The sequence below is a fragment of the Pongo abelii genome, chromosome 17, assembly GCF_028885655.2.
Source record: "Pongo abelii isolate AG06213 chromosome 17, NHGRI_mPonAbe1-v2.0_pri, whole genome shotgun sequence".
NCBI lineage: Eukaryota > Metazoa > Chordata > Mammalia > Primates > Hominidae > Pongo > Pongo abelii.
Window position 1 is genome coordinate 29,039,370 of NC_072002.2, and position 17,051 is coordinate 29,056,420.

Here is a 17,051-nt window from a genome sequence, read left to right on the forward strand (position 1 = left end):
TTCAGTTTGCTAGTATTTTGCTGAGGATTTTTTTGTCTATATTTATCAGGGATATTGGCCTGAAATCTTTTTTTTCATTATGTTTTTGCCAGATTTTGGTATCAGGGTGATGCTGGCTATGTAGAATCAGTTAGGGAGGAGTCAGTCTCTCCTCCTCAATTTTTTGGAATTGCTTCTATAGGATTGGTACTAGCTCTTCTTTGTACATCTGGTAGAATTTGGCTGTGAATTCATTTGCTCCAGGGCTTTTTTTGGTTGGTAAGATTTTTATTACCAGTTCAATTTTGGGACTAGATGTTGGTCTGTTCAAGGTTTCAATTTCTTCCTGATTCAATCTGGGGAGGTTATGTGTTTCCAGGAATATATCAGTTTCCTCTAGATTTTCTAGATTGTGTGCATAGAGATGTTCATAATAGTTTCTGGGGATTTTTTGTATTTCTGTGGGATTGGTTGTAGTGTCATCTATGTCATTTCTGATTGTGCTTATTTGGTTTTTCTCTGTTTCTTTGTTAATTTAGCTAGCTGTCTATCAATCTTGTTTATCTGTTCAAATAACTAACTTTTGGATTTGTTGATTCTTTGTATGTATGTTTGGGTCTAAATTTTGTTCAGTTCTGCTCTGATTTTAGTCAATTCTTTTCTTCTGCTAGTTTTGGGGTTAGTTTATACTTGTTTTTCTAGTTCCTCTAGATGTGATATTAGATTGTTAGTTTGGGATCTTGCTAACTTTTTGAGGTAAGTGTTTATGTCATAAACTTTTCTCTTCACAGTGCTTGTGCTGCATCCCAGAGGTTTGGGTGTGTTGTGTCTCTGTTTTCATTTATTTCAAAAACTTTTTTTTACTTCTGCCTTAGTTTTGTTATTTACCTAAAAGTCATTCAGGAGCAAGTTTTCTAATTTCTATGTAATGTGTGGTTTTGGGAGATCTTGGTATTGATTTCTATTTTAATTCCACCATGGTCTGAGAGTACTGTTGGTATGATTACTATTTTTTTTAATTTTTTGAGACTTGCTTTATGGCCAATCATGTAGTTTATCTTGGAATATGTTCTGTGTGCAAATGAGAATAATGCATATTCTGTTTTGATTGGTGGAGTATTCTGTAGATGCCTATTAGATCTACTTGGTCAAGTATCAAATTCAAGTCCAGAATTTATTTGTTAGTTTTCTGCCTTGATGATCTGTCTAATACTGTCAGTGGCATGTTAAAGTCCTCCAGAAATATTGTGGGATGGTGTAAGTCTTTCTGTAGGTCTAGAAGTAGTTGTTTTATGAATCTGGGTGCCCCAGTGTTGGGTGCATATGTGTTTAGGATAGCTAAGTCTTCTAGTTGACTTGAACTCTTTATCATTATGTAATACCCTACTTTGCCATCCACTTTTTTTTAACTGTTGTTGGTTTAAAGTCTGTTTTATCTAATGTAGGAATAACAACCTCTGCTATTCTTATATTATTTTTGTTTTCTGCTTGCATGATGGATCTTTCTCCACCTCTTTACTTTGATTCTGTGGGTGTCATTATGTGTCAGATGGGCCTCTTGAAGAGAGCAGATGGAATTATCATGTTTCTTTGTCCAATTTGCAACTCCGTGCCTTTTAAGTGGAGAGTTTTAGACTATTTGCATTCAGGGTTAATATTGATATATGAGATTTTGATCCTATTGTGAAGTTGTTAGCTCGTTGCTTTGTAGTTCCTATTGTGTGGTTGCTTTTTAGGGTCTATGGGCTATGTACATAACTGTGTTTTTGTGGTAGAAGATATTGTTCTTTAATTTCCATGTGTAGGCTTCTGATGTAGTTTGGCTGTGTCCTTACCCAAATCTCATCTTGAATTCCCACATGTTGTGGGAGGGACCCAGTGGGAGGTGACTGAGTCATGGGGGCAGGTCTTCCCTATGCTGTTCTCGTGATGGTAAGTGAGTCTCACGAGATCTGATGGTTTTAAAAATGGGAGCTTCCCTGCACAAACCGTCTTTGCCTGCTGCCATCCACATAAGATGTGACTTGCTCCTCCTTGCCTTCCACCATGATTATGAGGCCTCCCCAGCCATGTGGAACTGTAAGTCCAATAAACTTCTTTCTTTCGTAAATTGCCCAGTCTCAGGTATGTCCTTATCAGCCACGTGAAAACAGATTAATACACCTTCCTTAAGGATCTCTTGTAAGGCTGGTCTAGAGACAACAAATTCCTTAGCAGTTGCTTATATGGAAAAGATTTTATTTCTTCTTTGCCTTTGAAGCTTAATTTGGTGAGATACGACATTCTTGGTTGAAATATCTTTTACTTAAGAGTGCTGAAAATAGGCCCCCAATCCCTCTTGGCTCATAAGATTTCTGCTGAACGGCCTGCTGTTAGCCTGATGGGGTTCCCTCTGTATATGATCTGGTGCAAAGTTACTTTTCTGAAACTGTACTTTAATAATACAAACTGCAAAGCCACTATTGTTTTTGCTCTCTTCTTTTCCAAGCACTAGTTAGAAAAATGGAGAAAGGAAGGAAAAGAAGGATGCAAGGCTTATGAGCTATAGTGGTGGTTGTCAGCTAGAACTGCTGTCCACCAGCAGGTGGCCTGAGGGCTTATTAAGACACTTAGTAAGTCTTCTGGGGAGATGTAAAGTAAATGCACAGGAAAATAGATTGTGGAAAGTTGAACTGGAAAAAATAGTTTAGTTATTTGAAAGCAAAATTCTATGGTCTTTAGGTACAAAAGTTACTCTTCTAATAAACCACTTAAGGATGGGAAGAAGACATGGTGAAGGCAGGGCAGACCTCTTCTGTGCTAGGCTTCATGGTGCTTATTCTTACAGCTCTCCAAGATGACTCATATTTTTTTCTTCCCCTCCTCCTCTTCCTCTTTTTCTTCCTTGTCCCCTCCCTGTTTTCCCCTTTCTTTTTCTTTTCTTTTAACCATGGAGAAACTGCAGTGCAGAGAGTGTAGATAACCTTCATAGGCCCACACAACTCATGGCTGGCTACTGGCACCAACACCTCTACTTCTTATTCACCATGGAAGCCAGCATGTTGGCTAGTGTCCTGTTTGGCAGCAGAGGCTGGAGTTTCCAATGTTAGTTAACTCTACTTGAGAAACACCTTCTTACGTGCCAGTTTGAGACAAAAAAAGAGATAGATAGGGCAGTTCCCCACCACATCCATTTGTGACCATGGCATGAACACAGACTCAAATGAAAGATGCGTATTTTCATCAGAGGGTAATGAATCATTGATGTGTTTTCACTTTACTTCAGAGAACTAGTGCTGCATATCAATATTAATGTTCTTTTAGCACATTTTTCTACAGATTATTCTTAAAGCAGTCATCTGAGCACTTATATTCCAAACATAATTCCGAATCTTGCCTACTCCCAAGGTCCCCTAAAAACAAAAGTAGTTATCCCTTACTAATGCTCTTCAGAAGACATTCATATTTAAACTTTGATTCAATGAGTGTACATTATAAAATAATGAACCTGCTAAAGGATCCTTTTACTCAAGCATTTTGCTTAGCCATTCAACGTACATTTTATGGAGCAAGTACCCTGTGTGCAACACTGAATTTCAGACAGTCAACCAAACTGTAGTGAGGTCAAAGGAAAGAAATACAGAAGTGCCTGATTTTTTAGGGGAAAAGCTTGGAAAATCCTGGTCATTAGAAGTGAGATTTAAAAAGTCATTTTCCTGTAATTTAACTCAAAAACGTAGATCTCTATTTGCATTGTGGTTAAGAGCACAAGTATTGGAGCTCATTCATTCATTTATTTAATAAACAGTTATAGATTATCTACTACTTAATAAGTACTGTGTTAGGCATTGGGATACATTGCTTACCCAAACCAGGTATTGAACCTGTCTTCACTGAATCTTACATTCTAGTGGGGCAGATAGATTAATTGAATGACCATATTGAAAGACATCAACCTGCACCTGTGGCAGTGCTATAATGAAGATTGCATAGGAGGCTCTTAAGAGCCTGTTTATTCCAAAGATATTTAATGTAATTGAGGAATTGAGATGAAATTGCTGGAGGAAGTGATATCTGATCTAAGATATAAGGGATGAGCAGAAGGTGATGAGGCCTGGGGAGGGAAGAAAGAGCCTAGCACAGAGAGCAGCATGCATGGCCTGTCAAGGTGAACAGTAGAATCCCAGGCCTGGAATACTGGCTGTGGGGAGAGAGTGAGTGGCTGCGAGGAGAGCAAGTCTCAAATTGAACTGAGACAGGTAGAGTCTTGCCTTTGTTCTGAATACATGGTGAGGCATCCACAGGTTTAAAGCAGGGAGAGTAAATGATCAGGGAATGGACAGAACAGATACACATTGATCAGCTAGAAACCCACTGAAGTGTCCTAGGATGGAGGTAATGATGCTCAGACTTGTGCAGTGGTTTAGAAAAGATGAAGAGGATACATTCAAGATGTATTTCAGAGGTGAGCATCAACAGGACTTGGATAATGGGGGTGTGAGACAGGAAGTATTAAGGATGGCTTGGACAACTGAATAGATAGGGGTGCTTTTCACTAAGATAAGGAAGCTTGAAAAGGATTAGGTTTGGGATTTGGAGACAGCAGGAGAAGGGATGAGAATAGAGTTATGTCTTAATATGTACCATTTTGAGAGGCCTTTGAGGAAGCCAAGAGGAAATGTCAAGTAGCAAGGATATGGGTCAGAACCTCCGAAGCGAGGTTTGAGCGGGAGATTAACATTTGCAGATAGTGTGCACAGAGGTGGCAGTTGAACTCCTGCATCTGGATGTGATTGCTTAGCAAAAGGGTGTTCCACAAAGGCCTAGACCTAAGACCTGAGAGACTAACACTCAAAGGCTTGGCCAAAGGAGGAAGAGTTTGACTGGAAAGGCAGGAGGAGAGGCAAAGGCCACTGTTTCCCAAGTACAGAGGGAAAAAGGTAGAAGAAAAAGAGGTCTCAGTATTGGACAATGCTGAGGGCTCACATGGGACAGAAAACACATCGTGTTGGATTGAATAACACTGAGGTCGTTGGGGACACTAGTGAAAGCTGTGGCAGAGTCATAGGTCAGATTGAGTGATTGAGGGTGGGGTAGATGGGAGGTATGGAAGTGGCTGAGAAGTTCAGGGGAGAGAGGGTGAGGACTGGAGGCAGGTGTGGATTTACATGCTTGGTGTGTGTGTATGTGTCTGTGTGTGTTCATGTATATGTGTGTGTATGTTTTGTAAGTGAGGGCACTTAAGAGTGTTCCAGTGTCAATGGGAAGGATCCTGGTGAGCAGGAGAGGTTGAACTTACCCAAGACAGAAGGATCATTGAGGTCATAAGGTTTCTGAGACAACTCAAGAGATGGGATTAACCTTGGGTGGGAGGAGGAATGGCTTCTGTAAACTTTGAATTAGTGAGGTATCTCACTTTGGTGGCTTCTATTTTCTCTGTAAAGCATAAGGCCACATCCTCTGTGGGGAGGGCTTGGGGAGGTGTGGCAGTTGGGGAAACCTGTATGGGAATATTGAAGGAAGCGGAAGTTTGAAATGGTTCACAGATGGCCGGGTGGTAGTTCATGCCCATAATCCCACTACTTTGGGAGGCCAAGGCAGGAGGATCACTTGAAGCCAAGAGTTCAAGACCAGCCTGAGCAACGTAGTGAGACCCCTATCCATACAAAAAAAAAAAAATTAGCCAGGCATGGTGGCACACACCTATAGTCCCAGCTACTCGGGAGGTTGAGATGGGAAGATCACTTGAGCCTGGGAGGTTGAGGCTGCAGTAAGCCACAGTTGTGCCATTGAACTCCAGCCTAGGCAACAGGGTGAGACCCCATCTAAAAAAAATAAAAGAAGAATGAAACAGTCCACTGGGTGCATAGAAAAGCAGGTAAACCAAAGCAAGGGTATAGTGTGGCTGCGAGTGCTGGATCTCTCTGAGCTTGGTGAGCAGGAACCATTTGTGGACACGTTCTGCCTTCATGACGGCCTATGCACGCACAGGAAGAGCAGGTAGTGAGGCTCTTTCCGACTGCCATTTTTGCCAAATGATCACAAAGAAAAGACAGAGAAATAAGGGGATGTGGAGCATTTGCAAGACAAAAAAAAAAAGTCAATTTCAGCCTAAGCTGAAGAAAAAGACAATGAAGAAAGAAGATTAGTAGGTTGGAGAAATTAGGGGGGCCAATCCATTGAAGACCCCAATGGGTGCTCACCTGTTGGAAGTGAGTTGGTGAAGACGAGATGGCAGATGTGGTGGGCATGGCCTGAGAGTCACTCTGCAGCATGCTCACCTGGGCAGTAAGGTAGATCCAGAAGCGGCTGGCTCCACAGCTGCAGGCCCAATGGCAGGGATCTCCTGGTTCCACCACTGATAGACTGCATGTACTGGGCAGTCCACTCCCATCTCCAGACCTTAGTGTCCTTCCTGAGGTTTGGGGCCAGCCATGCCATCTTTTCAGGTTGGGAGGATTGAATAAGGTGATAGAGGTGAAACAGCACAACCCCTGACTCCTGACTGGGAATCTGTCAAAAGTGTCAGCCACTGCTATTTCTTTGTTGTGACACATTTTCTAAACAGATCACAAGTTTTGCTGTTGTTCTTGTTTTACTTTTTTAAATTCTAGGAATCAAGGCAAAAAACAACTCAAATTTTATAGAAATTATGTGATTTGTAAATATATTATTATGTTGACTTAATCTCCTCCCCTGTGACCCTGCAACTGAGAGTGGAGAGCAGAAGGCCAGCCGTGGGAATGGCAGGATAAGGGTCGAGTGGATCCAAGAATAGGATGGTTTAGGGGCTTGCCACCTTCAGGTGTCTCTCTTTTTCAGACTAGGACTAATGTAGGTTCTTTTCATAAACCTTGAAATGGAAGTTTCAGGCACTGAGCGACTTAAGCCACTCGAAGGACTCCTTGTCTCAAAAGAGATGTGAGTAAAAAGTTTACTCATTTAGGTTTATGTACTTGTCTATCACCCACACTCAACAGAGATGGGACTGAGTTATATTTATCTTTGTATATACAGACCCACGGCAGGTACTCAGTAATTGCAGTATGGAGTAGACTGTAATTAGTAAAGTTTTTGGTTCTGTAATGGATTGGTGCAGGATATCTCTATCCTAATGCTATAGACATTTTGGGTCAGATAATTCTTAATTATTGGAACAGGATATATAGCAGCATCCCTGGCTTCTACCCACTAGATGCCAGAGGCAACCCTCCCACCCCAAGATGTGACAACCAAAAGTGCTTCTGGATATTGCTGAGTATCTCCAGGATGAAGGGGACAAAATTGCCTCTGGTTGAAAGACCACTGGTTTAGAGGAAATCTTTAATGTGATCTCTTGTGTTGAATTTTTAAAAGTTTATTTATTTATTTGCACAGGAAAAAAATGAACTACAATTCAAAACACCTTGCATTGTATATTTCTGAGAAATAAGATTCCAAGTATTTTTAATTTCTTTCTATATTCTTCTGGCCTTTTGAAATTTCTCATGTTTCCTACTGTACATGCGTTACTCTTATAAGTTGAAAGGGAGAGAATGAAAAAAGTTTAATATTTGAAAATGATTTTTTGAAAATACATAATTTTTCCTGCTATCCTGACATTCTCGATAATCATATTACTTAAGCTAATGAACATTGTGTTATTTTTATTATTCTAAGTTTTGTTTCATTATCTAATTTTTCAGATACTTTTATTTATTTTGGTATTTCAATCAGCAGTATCATAATCAACTATTAATTCTAGTTCTAGATATTGGTACAAACTCATTGGTTAGCCAGGCACTGGAATTTAGTTTCAAAGACACTTGACCCTTTTCTAGAAAGGCGGAAGCTTACCCAGCATGAAGTGACTTTGAGATAACCACACTTGTCAAGTGTCACTGTGAGAGGCTTAGGGCCCAGGAAACAGGAAGGAAGAGGGTATGTGTGTATGTGTGTGCATAAAGTATTAATAAATTCACTGGCATACTTAATTTTTAAAATATCAGTCAACTAAGAGAATCTGCAAAACTCCAAATAAGAGAAATATCCAAAAGAAAGGATCTAGGGCACTCTTTCCTTACCCTTTCGTTTGCATTGGCTTAAATTGGGGGAAACTCAAAAAGTGAAGGCTTTTTTCTTTAGCACAGACATTCAGAAAGGGATTGGGGTGAATAGTCCTTAGAGAATATGTGGGAAGATAAAGAGCCGACCCTAGCATTAAAATGTGGGTGGAGCAGCGTATTTTCTTTTTAAAAGCAGAGAAAGTTTTCTTATTTTTCCTTCAGTGTTTTAATCACAGGCAATCTTAGATAGCAACTGTATTAGTCAGCTCAGGCTGCCAAGACAGAATACCACAGTCTAGGTGGCTTTAACAACAGAAATTTACTTTTCACAGTTATGGAGGCTAGAAGTTCAAGATCACAGTTTGGGGAGGGTGGGTTTGATTCTGGGGCCTCTTCTCTTGGCTTGTAGACTGCTACCATCTGTCTGTGTGTTCCTGTGACCTCTTCTTTGTATGTGTATGCATGGGGCTGGGGGAGGGAGGGTTGGGGAAGAGGGAGGAAGGGAGGTTGGAGGAGAGAGAAAGAAAGAGAGAGAGTAGGTGCTCTCTGGTGTCTTTTCTTATAGGGCACTAATCCCATCATGAGGGATCCACCCTTATGACCCCATATAACCCCTAATTTCCTTCCCAAATCCTCATCTCCAAAAACAATAGGGGGTTAAGATTTCACCATATGAATTTTGGGGGAACGCAGACATTCAATCCACAATACCTAATTAATGATAACGTGCAAAAATGGGTGACAAAATTGCTAATTATTTATGAGGCAAAGACTGTCAAAAGTCCTCTCTTGAATAATATTTGTAGTTCAGTGGCATGTAGGCATTTTTGTTGTTGTTTTTGATTTCTCTTAGATGCCTCCTCACATTGCTGCACTGTACTTCTTAACAGAAGTGCCGCTCTCCCCGATCAATGTTGCTGTCTTTTACTAGGATCACCAAGTCAGGTTAACAGTCAAAAAATGATCCAGAGGCCAGGTGCGGTGGCTCACGCCTGTAATCTCAGAACTTTGGGAGGCTGAGGCGGGCGGATCATGAGGTCAGGAGAGCGAGACCATCCTGGCTAACACGGTGAAACCCCGTCTCTACTAAAAATACACAAAAGCTGGTCGTGGTGGTGGACGCCTGTAGTCCCAACTACTCGGGAGGCTGAGGCAGGAGAATGGCGTGAACCCGGGAGGCGGAGCTTGCAGTGAGCCGAGATTGCATCACTGCACTCCAGCCTGGGTGACAGAGCGACTCTGTCTCAAAAAAAAAAAAAAAAAAAAAAAAAAATAGATCCAGAAATTGATTTCTAGTATCCTCTAGAATTTTTTTCTGGTATCTCTGTTAAAAATATGTCTAAGTAAGTTATTTTATCTGCATCAATATTGATTAAATCTCATTGTGACATAAATATTCAATCAGTATCCTTGCCCTTCTCTCTATGTCATTGAACTAGAACATTACACAGATACTTCCCACTCTTTCTTTATCCACTTATCTTAACCTATTCCAAAGTATGTATTCTCCTGTCTGTGGGTGCAAGAGTTATTTCACCCCCTTGTCCTCTCTCCAAGTTATCCTATCAACTTCTTTCTTCCCAGTGCCAATTACTCATCAGGAGCTTACTCCTCCTTTTATTTCCCTGTTCAGAGCAACCAGCACTTTAATACATTAGCTAAACATCTAAATATTCCCTAATATTTATTATTAAGCCTCTCCTATATGATTTCAAATGTCATTATGCAGAAGAACAGAGTAAAATTTTCTAAACCATAATCCTTTAAGCCTGTGTTAACAGAGGCTACAGTTGGTTGCCGTTGTGTTGACTATAGTTACAGATTTGTGTTCTACCAGTTATCTGTTTGCATACTGCAAGCAGAATACTTCACCTGTTAGTAGATGTCAAGCTAATTTAACCTGAGATTTACAGAAATGAAATTTCTAGTCTTGCATTATACTTCCAAGGGAAGTGCCCTGCACAAATTTCCATGTAGAGCATGGTGGCCTTTTTTAATGAATTTCTCCACTGCAAGAATGAGATGCTTCTTGGGAGAAGATTCTGGAAGATACTGGAGTAGGAATCAATAGGAATCCTCCCTTTGTAGACAATAACTGCACGGCAGAATCTGTTTGATGCAATTGTTTTGGAACTCCAGAGTCTTGGAGTTTATCAAAGCCTTGCAACTTCCAGAGAAAGGCTTGCTTGGACAATAAATAGTGGTTAACATGGTAAACTGCAGTTACTTTCAGTGATTCCACCTCTTATCTTAGCACAGTAGTAGTTACCCATTTCACACTCCCACCCCTGTGGCAGGCAGGTATGCATGCGTTCCTGGAGCAGCTTACACACTGCTTGTGGGAGCAAGGGTGGGCAAAAAGGGTCTTGTCCCCCAAATGTCAGGGATCTGTGCTCTGACTGCTGATTGCTGCTTCCGATCACAGAAGTGCAAAGAGGTGGTGAGCATTGTTGTCGCATCTCCCCGCATTGTTGCAAGCCCCACCAACTGAAGTGACTCAGGGAATATAAAAAGCCAGTGCACTTTTATTTTTTACTCCCTTACCCTCATTTTTCTCTTTTCTTCTTTTGGGACCAGACATTAAAGACTGAAACATCCAAAAGCAACCATATTTATGGAGAAGTTAGAAAATGACTATGTATGGCCCGGGAAAGGTGCAGGCCCAGGAAAGACCTAAGGAGACCTTATGTTTATACCTCAGGTTAATCCTTGGCACAGAGACAGCCTACAACAATCAAACAACAACAATTTTAAATATAAAAAATTAGCAAACTCTGGGGAAAGAATCTGATTTCCAGAATCACCGCATTATTAGATTTAAATGCTCAGTTTTCAATAAGTAATCACAAAGCTTACAAGAAACAGGAAAGTTTGGCTCATTCAAAGGAATAAAAATAAGTCAGTAAGAAAATGTGCCTGAAAAAGAACCTGATGAGATTTCCACCAAAGACTTTAAAGCAACTGTCTTCAAGATGTTCAAAGTAAGGGAAGATGTAGAGAAACTCAAGAGAACAATGTATTAACAAAATGGAAATATCAATAGAGAAATAGAAAACCTAAAAAGAAACCAAAAAGAAATTTTGAAGCTGAAAAACACAATAGCTGAAGTGAAAATTTTACTAGAGGGATTCAAAGGGAGATTTGAGCAGGAAAAAAAACAGAATCAGCAAACTTGAAGATAGGATAGTAGAAATTATTGAGTCTGAGATTCAGCTTATGCATTGTGAGAATTTCAGAGGATGAAAGAGAGAAAGGGGTATAGAGAATGTTTAAAGAAATAATTGCTGAGAATTTCCAAAATTAGTAGAAGACATGAATATAAACATCCAAGAAGCTCAATGAACTCTAAGATAAACTCAGAGATCCAAACTGAAACACTAATCATACTTTCAAAAGGCAGAGAATGTTGAAAGCAGCAAGAAAGAGGCATCACATACAAGGGATCCTTAAGCTTATCCTCAAATTTCTCATCAGAAACCTTGGTGGCCAGAGATAATGGGCCAATATTCAGTCTTAAAAAAACCATAGATACTGTCAACCAAGAATTCTTCATCCAGAAATACCATCCTTTAAAAGCGAGGGAGAAATTAAGACATTCCCTTATAAACAAAACTGAGGGAGTTAATAACCACCGGACCTGCCCTGCAAGAAATGCTCAAAGAAGTCCTGCACATTGAAATGAAAAGACACTAGAGAGTGATTCAAAGCCATGTGAAGAAATAAAGATCTCAATAAAGGTAAATACCTTAAACAACTATAATAGCTAGTCTTAGTATAACAATGGTTTGTAACTCCATATTTTTTCACAACTTAACAGACTATGCATTTAAAATAATTAGTTTACGGTTTGGGGCATACAGTGTATAAAGATATAATTTTGGGACATCAACAACCAAAAAGGGTGGGAGCAGAGTTTTTGTGTGGCATCAAACTTAAGCTGGTATAAATTTAAAGTGCTGTAACTTTAGTAATCCTATAGCAACCACAAAGAAAACAGCTATAGAATATACACAAAAGAAAGTGGAAAAGGATTTTTTGTAACATTTCATTACAAAAACTCAACTAAACATTAATGAGAGTAATATAAGAAGTAGGAAAACAAAACTAATGTAATTGTAATTACAAGTAATGTAATCGTAATTACATGTAATATAATTGTAATGCAATTGTAAGGCACATGAAAAACTAATAGCAAGATGACGTAAGTCTCTATCACTAATTGTTTTAGATGTAAACAGATTAAACTCTCCAATCAAAAGACAGAGGTTGGCAGAATAGGTTTAAAAAAAAAAAAGAGATCCAACTATATGCTGTCTTCAAAAGACTCACTTTAGATCCAAAGACAGAAGAGATTAAAAATAAAAAGATGGAAAAGGCATTTCATGCAAATAGTTACCAAAAGAGAGCAGAGATAGCTATGCTAATACCAGAAGAAAATAGATCATAAAATGTTACAACAGGCAAAGACATTATATATTAATAAAATATTTAATACCACAAAAGGATATAACAATTATAAACATTTGTGCACCTAATAACAGACCATCAAAATATATAAAAGAAAAACGGAAAGAATGGAAGGGAGAAGTAGACAGTTATATGATAATAATGGATGGAAAAATCACACATACATAAGGAAATAGAGGACTTAACACAATGAATCAGCTATCTAACAGATACGTACAGGACACTACCCAACAGCGGCCTACAGTCTTCTTAAGTGCACAAGAAACATTCTCCAGGACAAAACATAGGTTAGGCCACAAATTAAGTCAAAATGAGGCATATACATGCAACGGAATATTATTCAGCCTAACAAAGGAAGGCAATTTGCACATATGCTACAAAATGGATGAACTGTGAGATGAAATAAGCCAGTAACAAAAAGACAAATACTCTATGATTCCACTCATATGAGGTACTTATAATAGTCAAAATCATAGAGACAGAAAGTAGAGTGGGGCTTGCCAGGGCTAGGAGGAGGGGAGAATGGAGAGTTGTTTACTGGGTCAGAGTTTGAGTTTAACACGTTGAAGAGTTCTAGAGATGGATGGCAGTGATGGTTGCATAACATTATGGATGTATTTAATACCACTGAACTATACACTTAAAATGGTTAAGACGGTAAATATTGTGTGTATTTTACCACAATAAAAAAAAAAACAAGATAAAAAACAAGTCAACAGTACAGTACAAAGGACCCCATGTGCTGATTACCAGCCCCCACAATCACAACCCGTGGTCAGTTTGCCCCCACTGACCTGTATTATTTTGATGCAGATTGTGTGTGTGTGTGTGGAACATATTTCATGAAAACGCAGATTCTATTCAGTGATATAAAACAGCACATCACAAAGCTTTTTTGCACGTAACTTGTTGTTAGTTCTTTTTTTTTTTTAATTTAAGGCTGAGTGCGGTGGCTCATGCCTGTAATCCCAGCACTTTGGGAGGCCGAGGCAGGCAGATCTCGAGATCAGGAGATCAAGACCATCCTGGCCAATGCAGTGAAACCCCGTCTCTACCAAAAATACAAAAAATTAGCCAGGCGTGGTGGCGGGTGCCTATAGTCCCACCTACTGGGGAAGCTGAGGCAGGAGAATTGCTTGAACCCGGGAGGCAGAGATTACAATGAGCTGAGATTGCACCACTGCACACCAGCCTGGGCAACAGAGCAAGACTCCGTCTCAAAAAAAAAAAAAAGATAAAAAGGTGGAGGGAGCGGAGAAATTCCTTTTAATGGGTACAAACCACACAATGCAGGTGACCATTACTCTAAAAGCCCAGGCTTCATCACTATGCAATATATCTGTGTAACAAAACTGTACTTAATGCCTGCTAAATCTATGAAATTAAAAAAAAAAAAAGCATGAATCTGATTTGCCTTTGGTCACCAGATGTCTGCAGATAGGCACACAGAGGTGTGAGACAGCACTTTCCATTTGCCCTTCATCTCTTGTTCCTCTGCCATTCCCCATGAAGCCGTGCTGGGGCTGACCTGCTGGAGGATAAGACCTGTGAAGCTGAGTCAGCTGCCCTGGTCATCCCAGCCAAGGCCATGTCCTCTCTGCTCAGCCAACAACTGTCCAACAAACATGTGAATAAGCCCTGCTGAAATCAGAACTGACCAGCCCACTTGAGCCTAAATCCCTGACAAACAGATGTGTGAACTAAATAAATACTTAAAAAAATGAGATGCTGATGGTCCCTGAATTTCTCAAGAGGCAAAGAATGGTCCCACCTAGCAACTTATAAATGTTCAGAAGTTAGACGGCCACGGAGAAGTAGCACCCCATGTGTATTCTCTCGCTATCTACAATAAGGTGAAGGAAGGCATTTATCTTCTCTGCAACCAGAAAACCTATAACCCAAATGCCCAGGAACACAAGAACGCTGTTCACCATTCTGCTGTGCTTATTAGCAGAAGATATATCAGCTCACAAAATCCCCTTTGAAACAGAAACTAAAATAATGCTCGATGATCATTCTACTCCTGTGGGGGAGGAGGGAGAGGAGCATAAATCAGGACAAGAGCTGGGTTTAGAACTTGGATCGCATGTGGCTTTTCTCAATGATCACAAACCCCAGCTTCCTATAATTAATAATTGGATGTATTAAGTATTTTATGGAGCAGTCTAGCCAGAGAGCAACTATAAAATGGAAACATGGACCAGCTTGGTAAAAGGAAAGATGAAATTGTAGAATTAATTAGTTTGTTCGTGCATTGAGTATTTCATAACAATAAACTTATTGTATTTAAAAAGGGAAAAAACTCTGGGTGTAATTTGGCTGCCTGGTTGTTTATATCCTACAGTGCAATTTCAGTATGTTTCATGTTCGTGTGCCTGTTTTAAAATATTTTACTTCATTATCGTAAGAAGTTTTTAATGCAATGAAACTTCAAGCCAGAAAAACCTTAGAAAATTAATTTAATAGGGAGTAGAGAGAAATGGAGATAGCATTAAACTAAATACAAAGAAAAAATTGAAACAAATTTTTTTATTTGACAAAATTTGAAGCGGCAGGGGGAGGGTAGATGCAAATGCATTTGACATGCTCAGATAAAATCTTATTTTACAGGCTTATCTGAAACGTTGGAATCAAAATGATCATTTTTTTTCTTCCTTTTCCGTGTCCTCTCTGCAATGCATTTCCAATGGTACTGATGTTAAAAAAAAAAAAAAAAAAAAAGTTAGTCTGAGAAGGTTGGTTCCCTAAACAAAAAGATAAATAGTGTTACCTTCCTCCCTCTAAAAGTCTCTTAATTGGCCGGGCACGGTGGCCCACGCCTGTAAACCCAGCACTTTGGGAGACTGAGGTGGGCAGATCACCTGAGGTTGGGAGTTCGAGACCAGCCTGGCCAACATGATGAAACCCCGTCTCTACTAAAAATACAAAAATTAGCCAGGTGTGGTGGCGGGCGCCTGTAATCCTAGCTACTCAGGAAGCTGAGGCTAGAGAATCACTTGAACCTGGGAGGTGGAGGCAGTGAGCCGAGATCGTGCCACTGTATACCACCAGCCTGCGCAACAGAGTGAGACTCCGTCTCCAAAAAAAAGAGTCTCTTCATTAAAATAAACCTAATACTTCACGTGTTTAGTAAAGCAATGCAAATTAATACCTAATGATAAAGTCAGAAGATATATATATGTATGTGTTCCTGCTTTCTTTCATTTCACAGTCTAATTCTCCCAGACTAGGATTTTTGCTAGCTGTTTATTCTACCGCCCAGAATTTTGAGAAGGCTTAAAAGCATATTATTGATTTGTGCACTTGGTGCAAAATTCAAAAGGTGTAAAGGGGTATACAGTAAATATAAGTTCTCTCCCTGAACCTGATCCTCAGCCTTCAGTTTCCTCCCTTGGAATAATCACTGTATACTTCTCTTGTGTGTCTTTCTAAAAATATGTTCTGTTTATTTAAGTATATGTGTGTATGTGCATTTACGCAAGTGATGGCATACCACATACATTGTTAAACAGTTTCCTCATGTCCTTTAGCAATAAAATCTGACCAGCAGTTCTTAACACATGGAGCTGCACACTATAAGTGACCAGTCCTTGCCCATGGCCACCTGGGTGGTTTTCAATGTTGCTATGTAAAGGAGGCTTAAAAGTGTCTTCTATAGGTGTCAGCTTGACTGGAAAATAAAAAGTGTCTTCTGTACTCATCACTCATGCTTGTGAAAATCTACAGGATAGATTCTGTATGTGAATCTATCCTATTCTAATCCTTTTCGGCATTTCCTCAGCTACCCTTACTTGTTCATTTTTCCAAATGAACTTTAATATCAGTTTTTTTGGTACAACTTTTTTCCATTCCAGTTGGTTAATTTTGAGATTGCAATAAATTTATTATTTAACTTTTAATTTTACCCTTTATGAACTTGAGCATAGTAAGCTGTTCCCATACTGAAATATTTCCTGTCCTGTAATTGAATTTTAAGTTTTCCTTTATGTAGAACTTGCGCCCTTTTTACGAAGTTTCTTCCTAAGCACTTTATCATTTTTATTGCTACAATAAATGGAAGTACTTCTTCCTTGATGTCCTCTACCTAAGATTGTTTGTATGGAAAGGTTGTATATTTCTGTGTATTACTTTTAATCCTGCCACTGTAATCTCTTCTTATTTGTAATTTTTTCATGTAATTATTTTGGATTTCTAGGTAAATAAACATGTCACCTACAAATAATTGTCATTTTACCTGTTGAAAGTTCTTTATTCTAATTTTCCCCTAACTGAAATATCTTAATTACTTTAGAACAGTATATTTAAGCATACTCCCAGGCAGACAGGGTCAGGGTCCTCTGCGATTGCAGGTGACTATGTCTCCTGTGTGGCCAGCAAGAACCCTGTACTGCCTTCACTTAATTCTACTTTTGCTTTTATTTTAGTTTTGTTGGTTGTTCTTTTATTTGCTAATAGAAATTACAGTAATTCAATCCTCATATTTGTTTAGTATTACAGAACAGTGGGTGAGAAGTAGTCATGGTTTCAGTGATTTAAACTTTCACTTTTTAGGTTTCTTTACAAATTCTGTTTAACATTCAG

General features: G+C 39.3%; 1 protein-coding gene across 4 annotated transcripts in view; it reads left to right on the top strand.

Annotated features, from left to right (window-relative positions):
- L3MBTL4 (L3MBTL histone methyl-lysine binding protein 4) overlaps nt 1-17,051 on the top strand; it is a 461,605-nt gene that overhangs the window by 372,013 nt on the left and 72,541 nt on the right. Inside the window, exon 17 of one of the 4 annotated variants that reach the window (XM_054537674.2) lies at nt 10,581-15,164. The exons of the other annotated variants lie outside the window; for them this stretch is intronic. Coding sequence (XP_054393649.1) covers nt 10,581-10,594 — 14 coding nt within the window. The 3' untranslated portion in view covers nt 10,595-15,164. Of the gene's footprint in view, nt 1-10,580; nt 15,165-17,051 lie in introns of those variants that run through there. 4 annotated transcript variants of the gene reach the window in all.